At 45.1% G+C, this 17314-nt stretch overlaps 1 protein-coding gene across 1 annotated transcript in view; it reads right to left on the bottom strand.

Annotated features, from left to right (window-relative positions):
- COPS6 (COP9 signalosome subunit 6) overlaps positions 1 to 17314 on the bottom strand; it is an 839183-nt gene that overhangs the window by 245305 nt on the left and 576564 nt on the right. Inside the window, exon 8 of the mRNA XM_044077362.1 lies at positions 1770 to 1862. Coding sequence (XP_043933297.1) covers positions 1770 to 1862 — 93 coding nt within the window. The remainder of the gene's footprint in view (positions 1 to 1769; positions 1863 to 17314) is intronic.

Raw genomic sequence — 17314 nt, 5'->3', positions numbered from 1 at the left:
AATGTAGCCAGGCAAATCTTCTCATCACTGACCAAGTAGAGTGGCGGCTGCTGTAGAAACAACATCAGCAGTGTCACAACACTTTAGGGAGTATCTTGTCACCTGAGACACAGAAAATAAGTAATTCAGTCATGCCTTGATCTCTGAAGAGGGAGATTAGCCATTAACTTTTTCATACCGTCAAAAAGAAGCCAGCAGAAACTTGAGTTTGACAACTCACAATTCTAAAAGCTAGGCTGGAAGTATAAACTTTTTTTCCCAACCCTACTGAAGGCTTTCCCATTCTTGTCAGAATGAATAGGGTTAGCTGCTATCAGGTGTTTGGCAGAACCTGACCTTGAAAGAAAAAAAATACCGTAGGATCTGATCTTAGATACGATTTTTCTGGGAGTAGGTGGCTGACCATCAGGCAAACTACTGGCTGCAAGGAAATCTTCCTTTAAGAATGGCAAAACAGGAGGAACAGCCACAGGTTTAAGAAAATCCACCTGTAGTAAATCATAGTATCCCTGCTGGCTGGAAGTCTGTCATTTCTTATTGCTCCCACTTAAATAATTCTCTCATTTTGGCAATAGTATCAGGAAACGACAACTCCAGGAGGGAAATCAGAGGCAGAACTTGAAAAATGACCAGATTTGCTGACAACTGCAAACTAAGGGCTGTTCTGAGTACCATTCTTTAACTCGGACACTTAAATAAGTGGTTGATCAGACCAGCACCTACAGTAATGAACACGGCCTCATCTTCAATGCCAAAAATGTAGTGATGTCATTCTCAGTAAGTAAAGCACTCCTAAATTCAAAATGTAGCAAAGATATTCCCTTCAAAACTGATACCCTTTACAAATTTGGGGTACAAATGTTGACAACTTACTACCATGTCTCACTTGTGGTTAAGAAATCATTCTATGTAACAATACTTAATCTCTAGGTCCAGGGAGGTCAGACATATACATCCCACTGTGTATATCCCTCATTACCCCGGTCATTGAACATAATGTTCTGCTTAGGAAGTACTTCTCTAAATACTACTCTAATTTGAAATACCACAGAGATTTCTAACTAAGAAAAATGAAAAAAGCACGAATTTTACCCAGACTGATTAAAAGCCCTCTCACTACACACTGTTTCGCATAGATTCCTGTTTGGAGACCTCTGTCTTTTTGTATTGTGAATGATCCTCTCTTTTTTGATCATATCCTCTACACCTCCATACATAGGCTGTACTACGAATCCACACTCCATAAACCTGAACACCTCTCATCACAACACCTGCTGGTTTAGCAGATACTTAACCTAGTCCATTCCCTTTACAAAAAAATAATAATAAAAAGGCCTGTTTATCAAATATAGTACACCATGGCTACTTTTATATCTAGACTTGGTAAGTGGATGAGCAATGACAAATTTATCCCTAGAGTATGAGGTAACAGTTTTCTTGATTTGGGGCAACTACCATCTCAATTACACTGAGATACTTGGCTGACCTACTTAAAGGTCACTTAGGTCGCAGGCTTAATAGCAAACTAGGAACTATAAACAGGACAGATCACTAAACAAGGGAACAAAAAAGTCAGCAGTGTGATCAGAGCTAAGGGGAACATGGCACTGTAACAAGAAAAAAACAAAATAATATTAATGTAATTGTGTACAAAAATGGGAAAAATGGTTGTGGGTGGATGGATTCCTGTAATTAAAACGTACTGCATTTCTTTCTTTTTTTTAATTTAACAAACCTATTGTCACTTACTTAACAATGTATTCACTCACCAGTCTCCACAGCCTTCACGTACTCCAAGATCAGCCTCACCCTGCTGTGTAACATTTTGATTGCGCTGTGCTGGGCAATGAGATGTTCAGCCACTGAATTGAGGAAGGGATAAAAATGAAAAAAAACATTTTATGTGTAACTGAAGTCAGCCAATCCCACCCTACCCAACTGGTGTGATAATTTAGAACTAATTTAGAACTTACAGTGAGCGAAGTAAAACACAGAAATACAGGAAACAACTTTACAGTGTTAAAATGTCAATAAAATGATATGCAAGAAATGTCAGAAAACATGCTGAGAGTTAAATTAAATAATTAAAGTTAATATGAGACCATACCTATTTTCTATGGTCAAATTATTTTGGTTTAATTTCTTGAAGGAAAGGAATAACTACTGCTCCAACTTATCAAGTAATAAGACGTTATATACCTACCATAACGTTCCATGTTAGTTGTCTTCTTCTCGCCTTCTTTCTTGCTGGTTGGGGTTCGGAGCCGACCTTCGGCTCTGACCTGGCCATTTTCTAAACCTCGAGAGCTACTTACTGGCTTGAGGCCTCCCTATATCCCACAATGCCTGGCGCTAGACCCTCAGATCTCATTTGGAAGACCTAACACCATCATAATACAAGAGGACAACCGTCCCAATAGCAAAACTTCAGCTACAGGGCTGAAGAAAAAGGTAGAGGACATAATCGGTAAAGACTCAGCCAGTGACAAGACCCGTAGGAGGACACTTCTCGGTCCATCTAGGCTAGGGGGATGGAGGGTGGGACGCAAGAAAGAAGGCGAGAAGAAGTCAACTAACATGGAACGTTATGGTAGGTACATAACTTCTTAATGTTAAGTCGTCTCTCTCGCCTTCATTCTTGCTGGTTGGGACAGCGTCCCTAGCACCTTAGTCCTGGGTGGCTCATCGGAACAGACTCTTGAGCACAGTGGAACCAAAATCAGCTCTGCTCCTAGAGGCCAGATCCAATTTGTAATGTGAAATGAAGGTATGAGGGGTGGCCCATGTGGCCGCCGCACAAATGGCTTCCATGGGTAGTCTTGATTGAAAAGCTACTGATGTAGCTAAAGCCCTAGTAGAGTGGCCTTTAGGTTTAGCAGGGAGTTCTTTATTCCTCAACTGATGAACAAGGGTAATAATAGAGGACAACTACCTGGATAAGGTTACTTTAGACACTGGTCGACCCTGCTTACCCTCCGCATAGGACAGGAAGAGTTGGTCTGATTTCCTTATTTGCTCAGTCCTATGGAAACAGAAACGTAATTGCCTATGAACGTCCAACTGGTGTAATTTGTGTTCAGCTTTGTTGGAATAATTTGGAAAAAAAACTGGCAGATTGATGGATTGATTCAAATTATTTTCGGAGGGGACCTTAGGAAGGAAGGAAGGATTAGCCCTGAGTGAAACTCTATCCTTATGGAAAACTAGGTAAGGAGGACAAACACAAAGGGCTTGAAGTTCAGAAACTCTCCTCGCTGAAGTAATGGCCACCAAAAAGAGGGTTTTCCAAGTAAGCAATTTCAAGGAACAGGAAGCTGCCGGTTCAAAGGGAGGCATCAAGGAAGCTAGGATCAAATTTAAGTCCCACGGAGGCGGGGGATCTCTCACTGGAGGCCTGAGCAAGATTGTTCCTTTCAGAAAGGCTTTGCAAAGCTTATGGGACATGATGCTGATTTCTGAGAGGCCCGTATGGAAATTAGAGATTGCCGCTAGCTGAACTCTAATGGTGGCAGAAGAGGAGCCCACTTGAAAAAGTTCTGCTAAAAATTCTAGGACGTTATGGACAGGGGCTGTGAAGGGATCTATATTTCTAGCCTCTGCCCAGAAAGAGAAATGTTTCCACTTACTAGCATAAGTCTTCCCGGTTGTAGGTTTGTGCGAAGAAAGGATAATCTCACGCACTGAATGGGAAATACTGGAAAGCCTGGCTAAGGTTGGAAGTGGAGCAACCAAGCAGTGTGGTTGAGAGACTGAAGAGATTGATGCAGCCTGCCCGACTGATGGATCAAGAGGTCCGGAACTGGGTACAGATTCCAAGGCTACTCTAGAAGGTGACTATGCAGGAATGGGAACCAGATTTGTCGAGGCCACTAGGGGGCAATGAGGATCATCCTGCACCCCAGCATGGTAGCTTTCTGAATTAGTTTGGGAATTAGGGGAAAGGGTGGGAATGCATACAGAAGTCCCTGGGGCCAATCGTGAACTAGAGCGTCTCTGGGGGAGTGTCCGGGAAGAGGGAAGAGAGTGAAGAAACCGTCGCACTTGCTGTTGAGAGGAGTTGCGAAAAGGTCGCAGCAAGGCTGACCCCATTTGCGGAAGATTTTGTCCGCTACTGTCCGATTGAGAGACCACTCGTGAGGCATGAGAATAGCTCTGCTTAGCCTGTCTGCTATGACGTTGGACTTCCCAGGGATGTGCGCTGCTGTCAGAAACCGTTGAGAGGAGATCGCCCACTGCCATAGTCTGAGTGCTTCACGACATAAGGGATAGGACTTGGTTCCGCCCTGCTTGTTGATGTACTACACTACAGACATATTGTCTGTCTGAACTGCAATGGTCCCAGTGGGTAGAGAGTTCTGAAGAGCTTGCAACGCTAAATGCACCGCCCTCATCTCCAAGACGTTTATGTGCAAGTGGTACTCGTGGGGTTGCCAGGTGCCCTGGACAGTCCTGCCCTGAAAATACCCCCCACCCCCACCCCACCCGATCAGGGAGGCATCCGTGGTCACAGTGGCAACTGGAGGAGGAAGGACAAATGGTCTGCCCTGGGGTACTGATGGAGAGACCATCCACCAAGTCAAGTGGTCTTTGCATGATTGTGTAATTATTATCTTGTGAGACAAAGGAAATTGTTGAAAGGACCATTGGGTGAAAAGCATCCACTGCAGAATCCTCATGTGAAAACGAGCCAGGGGAACTAATATGATCGCTGCTGCCATGAGACCCAAGGTTTTTAGGACAAATTTGGCCTGAATCTTTCTGCATCCTAATAATACCTGTACATGTCGGCGAATGTCTGCCACTCTGTCTACTGGACGTCTTGCAGACAGATCTTCCGTATTTAATCTTGCGCCTATAAAGGTTAAAGACTGACAAGGCGACAATGCAGACTTTTCTAAATTTACTGAGATACCTAGGTTGGAGCATGTTTGGATGGTATAATCCCTGGCTCTCAGCAATTGATGCCTGGTGGTAGCAGTAAGGAGGCAGTCGTCTAGATATGGAAACACCTGGAATCCTTGCCGTCTCAGGTGAGCAGTAAAGTACAGTTTTGTACCTACCATAAATGTAGATGTTCGAGTGTTCACCCTGCTGCAGTCATCACACTTGGGTTATCCTGCTGTCAGGCGGTCCCGCAGTTGGCCTGAGTTCCAAAGTCTTGGTCCGGCGTCGGTTGCTGTCGCTTCTTCCCTGACGTCAGTGCGCCAGGGGGTGTATAAGAGGCATCCGACGCCATTTTCTTCAGTTTTTCTTGCCCCAGATGTCAGGTGCCCCCAATAGGTAGGCAATATATAAATATATATATATATGGCTATATAAAAAAATACATATAAAAATAAAGCAATACCTTCAGGCACAAGCAAATACACCGCAGAGGTTGTATAGGATAGAGTGGTATAGATAAGTCCAGCTAGTTCAGAGGGGATGGAGGGAGGGTAACCTGGACTGCAGCAGGGTGAACACTCGAACATCTACATTTATGGTAGGTACAAAACTGTACTATGTTCATCGTGTTACCCTGCTGCAGTCATCACACTTGGGTTGAATCCCAAAGCTAAGGATGGTTGGTGGAGCTAAACAGGGTTAGAAGAAGCTAGTAGGCTCTGCAAAACTGCAGTGGAAAAAACATCTCTGGTCACAGAATATAGAGGTAAGTGATAGTGTTTGGTGAAGGTGTGCACTGAACTCCAAGTTGCAGCTTCCAGAATATCCTTGGTTGGCACCCCCCTGAGAAAGGCTGTTGATGTAGCTGTAGCCCTGGTGGAGTGGGACCTAATGGTAGCAGGTACCGGTTTCCCATGATGCGTGTAGCAGAAACATATGCAATGCCCTATCCATTTTGCAATGGTCTGTTTTGAGATAGCTTTTCCTTGTGATCCTGCAGCATAGGCTACAAAGAGCTGGTCAGATTTTCTGAAAGCCTTAGTTTTATCCAAGTAGTAACGTAATTGCTTGTGAATGTCCAAAGAGTGCAGGAGTCTTTCTCCTTTGTTCTGGGGATTTGGGAAAAAGGTGGGCAAATGAACGGTTTGGTTTAGGACCACACTGGATACCACCTTTGGCATAAAGGAAGGGTTAGTTCATAGAGAGACTCTGTCTTGATGAAAAATGAGGAAAGGCTCCACTGACATTAATGCCTGTAGCTCTGAGACTCTTCTAGCTGAAGTTATTGCTAGTAGCAGGGCAGTTTTCCATGAAAGAAATTTTAAATCAGCTGAAAAAGCTGGTTCAAAGGGCGGCGGTGTAAGCTTTTCCAGAAAAAGTTGAGATCCCAAGTAGGTGTTGGTGCTCTCCTGGGCGGTCTTATGTTCTTAGCCCCTCTGAGGTACTGTCTTAGGAGTGGATGTGAAAATAAAGGAGGATCCGTGTTGTAATGAGCTGAAATTGCTGAGGCGTATATGTTAATAGATGAAAAGGAAAGTCCTTTGTGCAACATCTCAGTTAAATATTGTAGAATCTGAGGAATGTTTGGATCAAGGGTATTTTGGCCTTTAGCCTGGTTCCAGGCGCAAAATCTTTTCCATTTGTCTGAATAGGTTTTCCTGGTGCTGGGCCTCCTGGTCTCCAGAATGACATCCATAACAGCTTTGGATAGAGGTGCTGGCTGGTTGTTTAGGTAATTTGCCATGCAGCCAGAGTTAAAGTCTTGGGCTGGCTGTGTAGAATCTGATTGTCTCGCTGTGTGAGCAGGTGAGGAATTTGTGGTAAAATCCATGGTGGGCCACGGGCCATGTTCCTTAGAATTGGATACCAGTGCTGGCGTGGCCAGTCTGGTGCAATGAGTATCATTTGTGGCCTCTCTAATCTGACTTTCAGCAATACCTTCGCTAGAAGAGGCAGTGGAGGAAAGGCATACACTGTTAATGTTTTCCAACTGAATAAGAGGGTGTCCACTTTCCAAGCTTGTGGATGGAATGTCCTTGTGCAAAATTTTTGAAGTTTGTAGTTTTGGGGGTTGGCAAACAGATCTATGTCTGGGCGTCCCCATTTTTGAGTTATCATTGCAAATACTTGTGGATCTAGTTTCCACTCGTGGGGATCCATGATGTTTCTGCTTAGGTCGTCTGCCAATGTGTTCTTCTTTCCTGGCAGGAATTGTGCTTGTAATTGAACCTGGTAAGACAGTGCTGTGTTCCACAAGGTCATTGCTTGCCTGCATAGAGGGTAGGAATGTGTGCCCCCTTGCCTGCATAGAGAGTAGTAATGTGTGCCCCCTTGCTTGTTTATGTACCACATTACTGTGGTATTGTCCGTCTTTATTATTAGTTGCCCTGGGTGTAAGAGGTCCTTGAAAGCTGTTAGGGCATTCTGTACTGCTAGCAATCTTTTTGATAGATATGCAGATGCCTTTGATCTGTAGTCCATTTACCCTGAATGCACTGTCCTGCCATGTGTGCTCCCCAGGCATAGTCCGATGCATCTGTTGTCATAGTTTGCCTGGCAGTGGGTAAGGCAAAAGGCTGACCCTTGCTGAGGTGACATGCCTGTGCCCACCATAGAAACTCCTGTTAAAGGCAGGGAATGAGTGGTATCATTGTTTCCAAGCTGTGGCTGTGCTGAGTCCATACGCTTTTCAGGTACCATTGTAATTTCTTCATATGCAGTTTTGCAAATGGTATTAGTAGTATGCAAGATGCCATGAATCCCAAGGCCTGCAGAATTTTTCTTGCAGGGAGTTGGGTCTTTGTTGCCATTATTTTGAAATATTGAGTCAGATGTTGTTGCCTGTCTGGCATGAGATAAGCCATCTGGGCCATTGTATTCAAGCTGGCACCCAGGAATATTATGTTTTGTGTAGGCACTAGCTTTGATTTCTTTTTGTTTACTGTGTACCCTAGGCAACTTAGAAGGTGTTTGACAAATGCCAGATGCTTTAAAAGAATGTCCTTGCTTTCTGCTTGAATAAGGCAGTCGTCCAGGTATGGGTATATTTGAATTCCTCTTTGTCAGCAGTATGCAATTACTGGTGCCAGGCATTTTGTGAAGACCCTGGGCGCAGTAGATAAGCCAAAGGGCAGTGCAGAGAATTGATAATGGGTTGAACCTGCAATGAAGCGGAGGTATCTTCTGCAATTTTGCCTGATAGGGACATGCAGGTATGCCTCCTTGAGGTCCAACGTTACTAGCCAAGCATTCTTGCCCAGCATGGGAAGAAGCTGCTGTTGTGTTAGCATCTTGAATTTTGGTACTTGTAGATAGGTGTTCAGAACTGAAAGATCCAGAATGGATCTCCATGCTTTGTCTTTTCTTGGGACTAGAAAAAGTCTTGAGTAAAATCCTTGTCCTTGCTCCTGTGTAGGTACCTGTTGAATGGCCCTCATGTCCATGAGAGCTGTAATTTGTTTTTGTGCCTCTGCCCATTGATTTGGTGGCAGGTTTGGCATTCCTTTTATCCTTGGCAAGGTATGAAAGTGGAATCTGTATCCTTGTGAGACAATGTTTAAGACCCATTTGTCTTTTGTGATGATGTGCCAGTTGTCTGCAAAGAGTGCTAATTTTCCTACCAAGGAAGCTGCCAAGAGAGATTTGCTTGGTAGTTTGAGGATTGAGTCATTGTGTTTGTCTTCTGCTAGCTTGGGGTCTGTCTTCTCCTCCTTTCTGGGTAGCAGTACCCCATTGGCGAGGTTTGTAAGGGCCTTGTGACTGACCTCTGCCCCTTGGGCGTCTGTATTTGCCCCGCTGTGATCTGTCAGAAGCTGGAAAGGACCAGCTTTTTGTTGGCCAATTTCTGCTGAAACTAGGGGGTTGTACCTGTAAAAAATCCTTGACCGTCTGCATAGACTTTGCCTTATCCTCCATTTTCTTTACAACCTCTTCTGCTTTGACACCAAATAATACATCCTGCTGTTAAGGTGCATCCAATAATTTTGCTTTAACATGATCAGGTAGGGTTTGTTCTTTTAACCAAGCATGTCTATGTATGACAGACCCAATAACAGCTGCTCTACAGGAAGCTTCCAATGAATCAAATCCACATTGTAAAGTATGTTTGCCCACCTGTTCAGCTGCATGCAACAGATCCTGCATTTCCTTGAATTCAGACTATTCAGAATGTGTGCTCATTTTTGTTTTAATTGAGACATTAGGAATTGCTGATATTTCAGCATGTGAAACTGACAATTTAATGCTCTCATAGCCAGAGTAGCCGAGGTGTTTATCTTCTTTCCCCATGTATCTAGGGCTCTGGAATCCCTTTCAGAGGGCACAGGATTTTTAGCCATAGAAGCTTTAGCCCCTTTGGGACCCTGGGAAATTGTTTCTGGGTCAGCCACAGGGCTTTTATAAAGGAATTTGTGTCAGTCAGGTACTCTGTAGTACCTGTCTGGTTTGGCTGGAGCAGGAGGTAGAGAGTCTGGATTTAGACTAGACTCCAAGTAAACATCATCCACAATGTCTAAAACTGGAGGGATAGCAAGTGGTCTGTGCTGGGGTAGTAAAAGGAACTCTCTGAGCCTTTTCTTAGAATCAGAGTAGTCCTGGCCTTCCCAGTGGAAATGTTCCCTCATTGTATGTAAAGTTTCCCCAAAGGAGTAGTCTTCAGGGGGAGATGCTGGGGAATAGAGTCTTCAGCATCAGAGTCTTCATAAGGGGGAAAAGTGTAATCCTGTTCCTCAGAAGAATCAGAGGAAATTGAAACCTGGTCAGAGGAAGCATAATCCTCCTCTTGTCTTGGTCTTTTATCTGGAGGGGGATGGGAACCCCTGATTAGGGTAATCAAATCTTCAGCCATCTTAAGCATCTGTTTCTTAGGCATGGGGCCTTGAACTGTAGACTGATGTACAGCCTTTTTTGGTTTTAATGTAGTTTTAAGCTTAGCATAAGATTTAATGGTGAGTGTAGTCGGTCTGAAGACACCTTCTGCAGCAGAGGGTGTTTCTACTGCACCGGGATCTCCTTCTGCTCCGGTGTCGGAAGGGCCTAATGAAGATGGCTGCGATGGCCTAGTACACTCCGCTTAAGAATCCGCAGCTGTCTGGGGTTCCAATTTTGCGGTCATAAGGGGCTGCGTAGGCGCCTCACTGACAACCGGAGAACCGGCGACAGGCCCAGCACAGGCCTCGGAGTCTAGCTTGTTCCTAGGCTGCCTGTACTTATCCTTGCGTTTTTTATGCATGCCGGTCGTCGGCTGCTCCGACGGCACAATATAATTAAATTTCCTACCAAAGTAATGTCGTCCGAAGTCAAAACGGCGCTTGATAGTTCGTTTATTAAACCTAGCACAAAACCGACAATCTGTGACGTCGTGGTCTGGGCCTAGGCAAGGAATACAATAAGAATGGAAGTCCTTATGAGGTATTTGCTTCCCACAAGAAATGCAATTGTTAACTTTTTCTGACATCGGACTGAGGCAAGAAAAGGTTCCCCAACGGGGTACTTAGCTTTATTGAAGACTTCGGACTGAAATTTGATTTGAAAATCTCAGGTGTTGGCCGACCGGCACTTGCGAACTGCTTCTGCTTCGGGCACCGCGCGGCAAGAAAGACTGAAGAAAATGGCATTGGATGCCTGTTATATACCCCTGGCGCACTGACGTCAGAGAAGAAGCGACAGCAACCGACGCCGGACCAAGACTTTGGAACTCAGGCCGACTGCGGGACCGCCTGACGGCAGGATAACCCAAGTGTGATGACTGCAGCAGGGTAACACGATGAACATCCACTGCCATGCATTTGGTGAACACCCTGGGGGCTATGGTGAGACCAAAGGGCAGGGCTCTAAACTGGTAATGACTGGTTCCCAGCCGGAAGCGGAGAAACCTTCTGGAACACCTGTCCATTTTGATGTGGTAGTATGCATCCTGAAGATCTATGGAGCACATCCAATTGTCCTGACCCAAAAAGGGTAGAATGGACTGAAGCGTGACCATCCAGAACTTCGTTCTTTGAACAGACGTGTTTAGTCTGCTGAGATCCAAAATGGGTCTCCAGTCCCCTGTCTTTTTTGGTACCAAAAAGAACTGAGTAAATTGCGGATCCTTGCTGGTCTGCTGGGACTTGTTGGATGGCCTGTTTTTTTAGCAGTCTTGAAATTTCTTGTACTGCCTGTTCCCTTAGACTGGGTGGAACATCTGGGATGGGGTTGTTTGATTTGAAGGGGGTGTGGACAAACGGGATTTTGTAACCTACGGATATGATAGACTGTACCCATCTGTCTTGAGTGATGAGACGCCAGGCTTCTGGGTACAGAGACAACTTTCCCCCGATGCCTCCGAAGGCGGACAGCCAGGCAGCCCCTCAGGGGTGCTGGAAGGGCTTGTCAGAGAAAGATTCTCTGCTGCCCTGATTCTGAGGACCCCCTCTGCCCTGCGGGCGGCGTCTATTGCTGTTCCCTCCTCTGCCTCTGGAGGGAAACTCGCCACGTGTGTCAGGCACGGCTCCCTGGGGTTTCCGGAACCACATCTTTCCACTCTTCTGACCCTTAGGGTATGGTCTAGAGGGAGAGGAAAAACGGACTCCCATGGTCTTGCCTTCCTGCTCACACCTGGTAAGGGTATCTTTCACCTGAGGTCCAAATAGAGCCGAACCATCAAAAAGGGTGTTGGTGAAGGACGCCTTGAAGGGATCAGCGAAGTTACATAACCGCATCCAGGCATGTCTTCTCAAAGCCACGCCTGTGCCTGCGGCCCTACTCGCCCCATCAGCCGCATACGAAATAAGCCGTATGGAGGAGTTGACAATAGAATTAAGAGTCGCCAGCTGGGAGTTTATCCTGTCTTGAGCCCCCGAAGCTGATGGATCTTGCAGGGTATCTCCTAGCTCCTTGAGGAGATCCCTCTGAAGACGGGTGAAGTGACACAAATAATTCAGCGACCGCATGGAGAAGGTCGCTGAGGAAAACATCCACTTCCCATATCTATCCATCGTCCTAGACTCTTTATTAGGGGGATGGACAGATACTGAAGTGTCAGCCAACTCCTTTTTCGTGGCAGCTGCTACCACCATGGCATCAACGGGGGCACCCTTAGTCAAAAACTGTTCATCTTGAGGGGCCATAATAAACTTAGTGGGCCTACGGGGGGGTTGGTTCCAGTGTGTCCGGAGCTGACCACGCCTTCCGAGCCACTACTTCCATCAATGGATCGAAGGGAGGAGACACCCAGGAGGTGGAGGAGCGAGAACTAAACGCATCCAAGTATACCAACTCGTCCTCAGAAGGGTTAAGGGCAGACCAGTTCCCCCCAGTTCCCCCTCTGCTTAAGGATTTCAAGGATGTCTGAGAAAGAGACATCTTCAGAGGGGGATCTTGGGAACCCTTCCGAATCCTCCAAGTCAGTATCTGACGTGACAGACTCTGGGGAGTCAACATGTTTCCTCTTACATTTTCTCTTTCGAGGGGGCTCCTCTGAAATCTCAGGGGAGGCCTCGGAAGAGGAAGATACACCCAGTGGGGTGACCTGGAGCATTTGACCCTCACTTGAGGTCTGGAGGAGGGGCAGAGACCGAAGCAGGCACCCTGGGGGGAAGAGCTGAAGGGGCTGATTGAGGTGCAGACTCAGAAGTCAGCACGCTCCCCATGACCTTGAAGGCGCCCCTGTCTGGCAGAAAAGAGGGTCCCTGCTCCAAAGAGACAGGAATCCTCTCTGGCACCGAAAGGGACGGCTCCGAGGCAGATATAGGAGCTGAGCTTACCTGCGCCGAGGCTCCGAGAGGGAGAACGGGGTCGGACAAGGGTCTGATGCAACTCGCCCCCCTCGGAGCCGACGAGGGAGTCTCGGTGCCCAGATCCCTCCAAGGACGGAACCATTGAAAAAAATCGGAGCCGACGAAGGAGCAGAAAGGGGAAGCATCGGCACCGACGTTTCCAGGATCCGAGACCCAACAAGCTCTGGCTCTGAACTGACAGGAGTCAGAGTCGGAGGAGGAACTACTTCAGAAACAGAACAGCCACAGCCTGATGAGAAGGGCTAGTTAACATTTTAGCCAGGGCCTGCGATTTGAGGAGTCTACTAACCACTCTCTCCAAGTCATGATCGGATAGCCTCGGGGACCGAGAAGAGTGGGACCGATGGCTCCGTTCAGACTGTAGCAAAGGCGATCCCGGAGCCAAGCGAATCGACTCTATGGATGGCGACCTGGATCGCCTACGGCTCCCTGACGGCTCCGATGCCAAGGTCGGAGCCAAGAGAGATTTAGATACTTCGGTACTGGCCAGAACCGAAATTGAAGCAGACGCTTCACCTGGCAACGGCTCCGTACTGGGAGCCAACGGCTTGGTGGGCTTAGGGGTTTTCGCTGGCTGAGACTTCGCCGGAGACCCCTCGGGTTTTAGTAACCCCCTGAGAATCAGCTTGTTCCTACGCTCCTGCAGGACTCTCGGACTAAAGAGCAAGAGTCCTGCAGGTGTAGGGCACCTAAGCAATAAACACAAAAAGTGTGACCGTCTGTCAGAGACATTTTCTGACAGCACGAGTCACACTTCTTGAACCCTGATACCTTGGTATCCTTTGACATGTTAAAGAAAAAAGGAATACCGATGGATGAATGTTAGACTAGTGCAAACAAAAAAAGCTCACACACACACTAATCCCACACCTTCACACAAAAAACTAAAGGTAACAAAACTAAAAGACTATTATCTTAGACTACAAAGGCTAAACACTACTTCCTACTGGAACAATTTAAAAGGGAAGGGGACAGCCTCTAATTTAAACGGCCTACTTGGGGAGATGGGGGGGGGGGGAGGGGAGAAACTCTCTAAGTAAAAACGAGTTTCCCAAGGGTCAGAAAACACAGGAAAAAGTAGACTAATCTACAGTACTACTCTAATTAAACAAGAAACTTGAAAAATATACACTAAAAGTTTAACTACTAATATTACAAAAAGATGAATACGACCTGAGCCAGTAAAGCGCAACCTCTTAGCTGAAGCGGCAAACAAGATCTGAGGGTCTAGCGCCAGGCATTGTGGGATATAGGGAGGCCTCGAGCCAGTAAGTAGCTCTCGAGCTTTAGAAAATGGCAGAGTCAGAGCCGAAGGTCGGCTCCGAACCCAACCCAACCAGCAAGAATGAAGGCGAGAGAGACAACTTAACATCTAAAGTTATGTACTTACTGTAATGATGGCTATGCACGATTGTGGTCCACCTTCTACCAATAGGATTTAAACATTTTGGCACCTAAAACTTCTCCAGGCACCAAACTCCTTCCCTTTACCCACAGTCCTGTGCAGAAAGACCCTCTCAATCTCTCCACTGCTTCTGGCAAGTGGAGAACACATGGGAATAAGAATCAAACTCACACCCAATGATGGGGAAGGAGGGACATGGTGTACAAAAAGATGGTTCACATCCTGGACATCTGTTAATAAGTTTTGTATATGACAGGACTTTTGTCCTGTCAAAAAATGGAAATGGAGAGAGACCCTAGAACAAAAATGTGCAGAGTTGCTGCCTAACCAGACCGTCACCCATGAAGTACCCCTAGAGGACCAAATAAGAACTAACTATCCTACATAAGTCTCACAAGCATAGTGGAGCTGCAAAGTGAAGTTTGTAAAATAATCCAGACGCAAGGATCTAACACTACCACCATCCTGCATCAGAAGGTATGTGGCCAGTAAGGAAGGAGTGCCTTAAAGCAAAAATGATAAAGGCTGAAAAAATGAACTAAGGCAAAAGACCAAGGAAAAGAATGGTCACTCAGAAGGAGAGAGAGGGAGGGAGGTGCAGGTCCATGAAGAGTTCAAGGTAATAATATAAGGAAGCCATAATCCTTAAAAGAAAGAGACTCAGACTGACCAAGAGTCCACTGGGATATGAAGACTGACCAGATCCAAGGATTGTAGAAACTAGAATAGTCATCGGTTATCTGTTACAGAAGGGGGTGAATCAGAAACCAGTGACAGGAGCTGACAATGATGGAGAATGCCCAGAAAAAAAATTGAAGCAAACTCAAGGGTCTAGCCAAAGACAGAAATCTAATAAGCAGAAAATCAGCCCAAACCGATAGTGGTAAACAAAACCAAAACCCAATAAAAAAACACTCTGTCCACTCTTCAGAGCCAATAAAAACTAATAAATAGCGTGACACTTTATTCTCGGCTTTTGTCCTCAGTGGATTTCATCAGAATAATGAATAGCATCAACATTCCTATTTTATATACATTTTAAACCAATGAGCAACATCAATTAATACATTAAAATTAATATATTTTAATTAAACATAAATTAAACTTAGAATAATTAAATATTACCTAAAAAGTGTTATTTTATCACTTTCAACCACCTATCCTTTAAAAAACATTTTATATTAATTGTGTTAAGACCTGGTAAACAATTAACCCCTAATTTTAGCTGCCGCATTTCTTTTTGCTCAACCTTATTTTTAAAAGGTCCACCTCTTTTGTCTAATGGGAATTTTTCAACTACAATAAACATAAATTTCTTGTATTTCTTACAGTTCAAGGAAAGCTTATATAAAACATTTCTTTTGTTTTTAGTTTTTATTGCATATAGATATTCTTTAATTCTTATTTCAAGACTATAAGTTGTCATACCTACATAGTTTGCACTACAACCTGTACAAGTACTGACATAAATCCCCCCTTTGCTTTACAATTAAATACCCCATGGCTCTGAAAGGTGTAACCAATATATTCTAACGCAAGTAGGGTCCTTCATATTGAGCAACTACTGCATTTTTACATCCCTTTTGCTCATTCTCACAACTATCCTGTAGTAATGATACTGGTACTATCATTCTGTAAAATATTTTTAAAGCTATACGTATTCTTAAAAACAAATTTTGGATGTGTAACAATACTTTTAACCAAGTCTAGATTTCCTTCTAATACTTTCCCGTTGTCCACAATAACAGTACAAGTATCATAACCGTCTACAGTCACGGCTACACTACAAACTTCCACGATTTTATACAAATTAACTTCCCTTTTGGATATATTAAAAGGTTTAACAACATGGGGGGGGGGGGCAAGATTCTCTTTTCATTCTTTCTTCTGTTTTTATTAGCATGTCTATCTTGCATCCTCTATAATTAAATAACTCAGTAATAAATTGTATTTCCTCTTCAAAATTTTTACTGTTAGTTGTCATCCTGGGAGCTCGAACATACTGACCCCTGGGTATACTGTTTTTAATATATCAAGGGTGATTGCTGAGGCAGTTTAAGTAATTGTTACTGAAGGTATTTCTTCTGCGTATTTTGCTGTCAAACTTAGTCTGCTATTCCACTTGAGTTATACAGCCAAAAAATATACTTCTAAACCACATTCACCCAATGTGAATTAAAAAAAATATCAATTTACATTCAAATTATGTATCAGAGCTGCAGCATCTTCTTCAATACATTCAATAATCATATAAAAATTGTCCATTAACCTGTTACAATATACAATCTTGTGTGTGGTAGCCATGGGCTTAATTATGTCATGTTCCCACCAACCAAGGACCAAATCTGAAAAAGCTTGCTGGGCCATTTAGAAACAAGTTAAAGGGGTCGCCATGGGTTCAGCAGTTGCCCCAGCTTTTGCAAAATTGTTACAGATACACACACACACACACACACACACACACACACACACAAGGCCCAGCTCCACATGCACACACATTATACACACACACACAGTACAGCTCCACACCGACACACACACACACAATCCAGCTACACACACACACACACAAATAGAATCCAGCTCCACACACACACACACACAGAATCCAGCTCCACACACACAAACACACACAGAATCCAGCTCCGCATACACGCAAATACACACACAAAATCCAGCTACATACACACACAGTCCAGCTCCGCACACACATCCAGCTCCACACACACAGACACACAATCCAGATCTCCACACACACACACACATATGGCCCAGCTCCACATGCACACACACCCACACGGCCCAGCTCCACACACACGCACACACAAACACATGCACACCCACATGGCCTAGTTCCACACACACAATCCAGCTCTCAAAACACACACACAAACATGGCCCAGCTCCACACACACACACACACACACACACACACACACACACACACACACACACACACACACAATCCAGCTACACACAAACACACACACCAGCTCCCCCCACACACAGTCCAGCAGCTACACACATACACAAAATCCAGCTCCACACATACACACACACAAAATCCAGCTACACATGCACACAAAATCCAGCTACACACATACAAACAATTCAGCTGCACACAACACCCAGCTCCACATGCACACACACGGCCCAGCTCCACATGCGCGCACGCACACACACGGACCAGCTCCCCACACACACACACACACACACACACATGGCCCAGCTTCACACACACATGGCA

The sequence above is a fragment of the Protopterus annectens genome, chromosome 7.part0 (genome assembly GCF_019279795.1).
Source record: "Protopterus annectens isolate FY-2018-M chromosome 7.part0, PAN1.0, whole genome shotgun sequence".
NCBI classification, from domain to species: Eukaryota; Metazoa; Chordata; order Ceratodontiformes; family Protopteridae; genus Protopterus; species Protopterus annectens.
The sequence above is the reverse complement of the archived record's forward strand: the minus strand, read 5'-3'. Positions and strand labels throughout refer to the sequence as shown.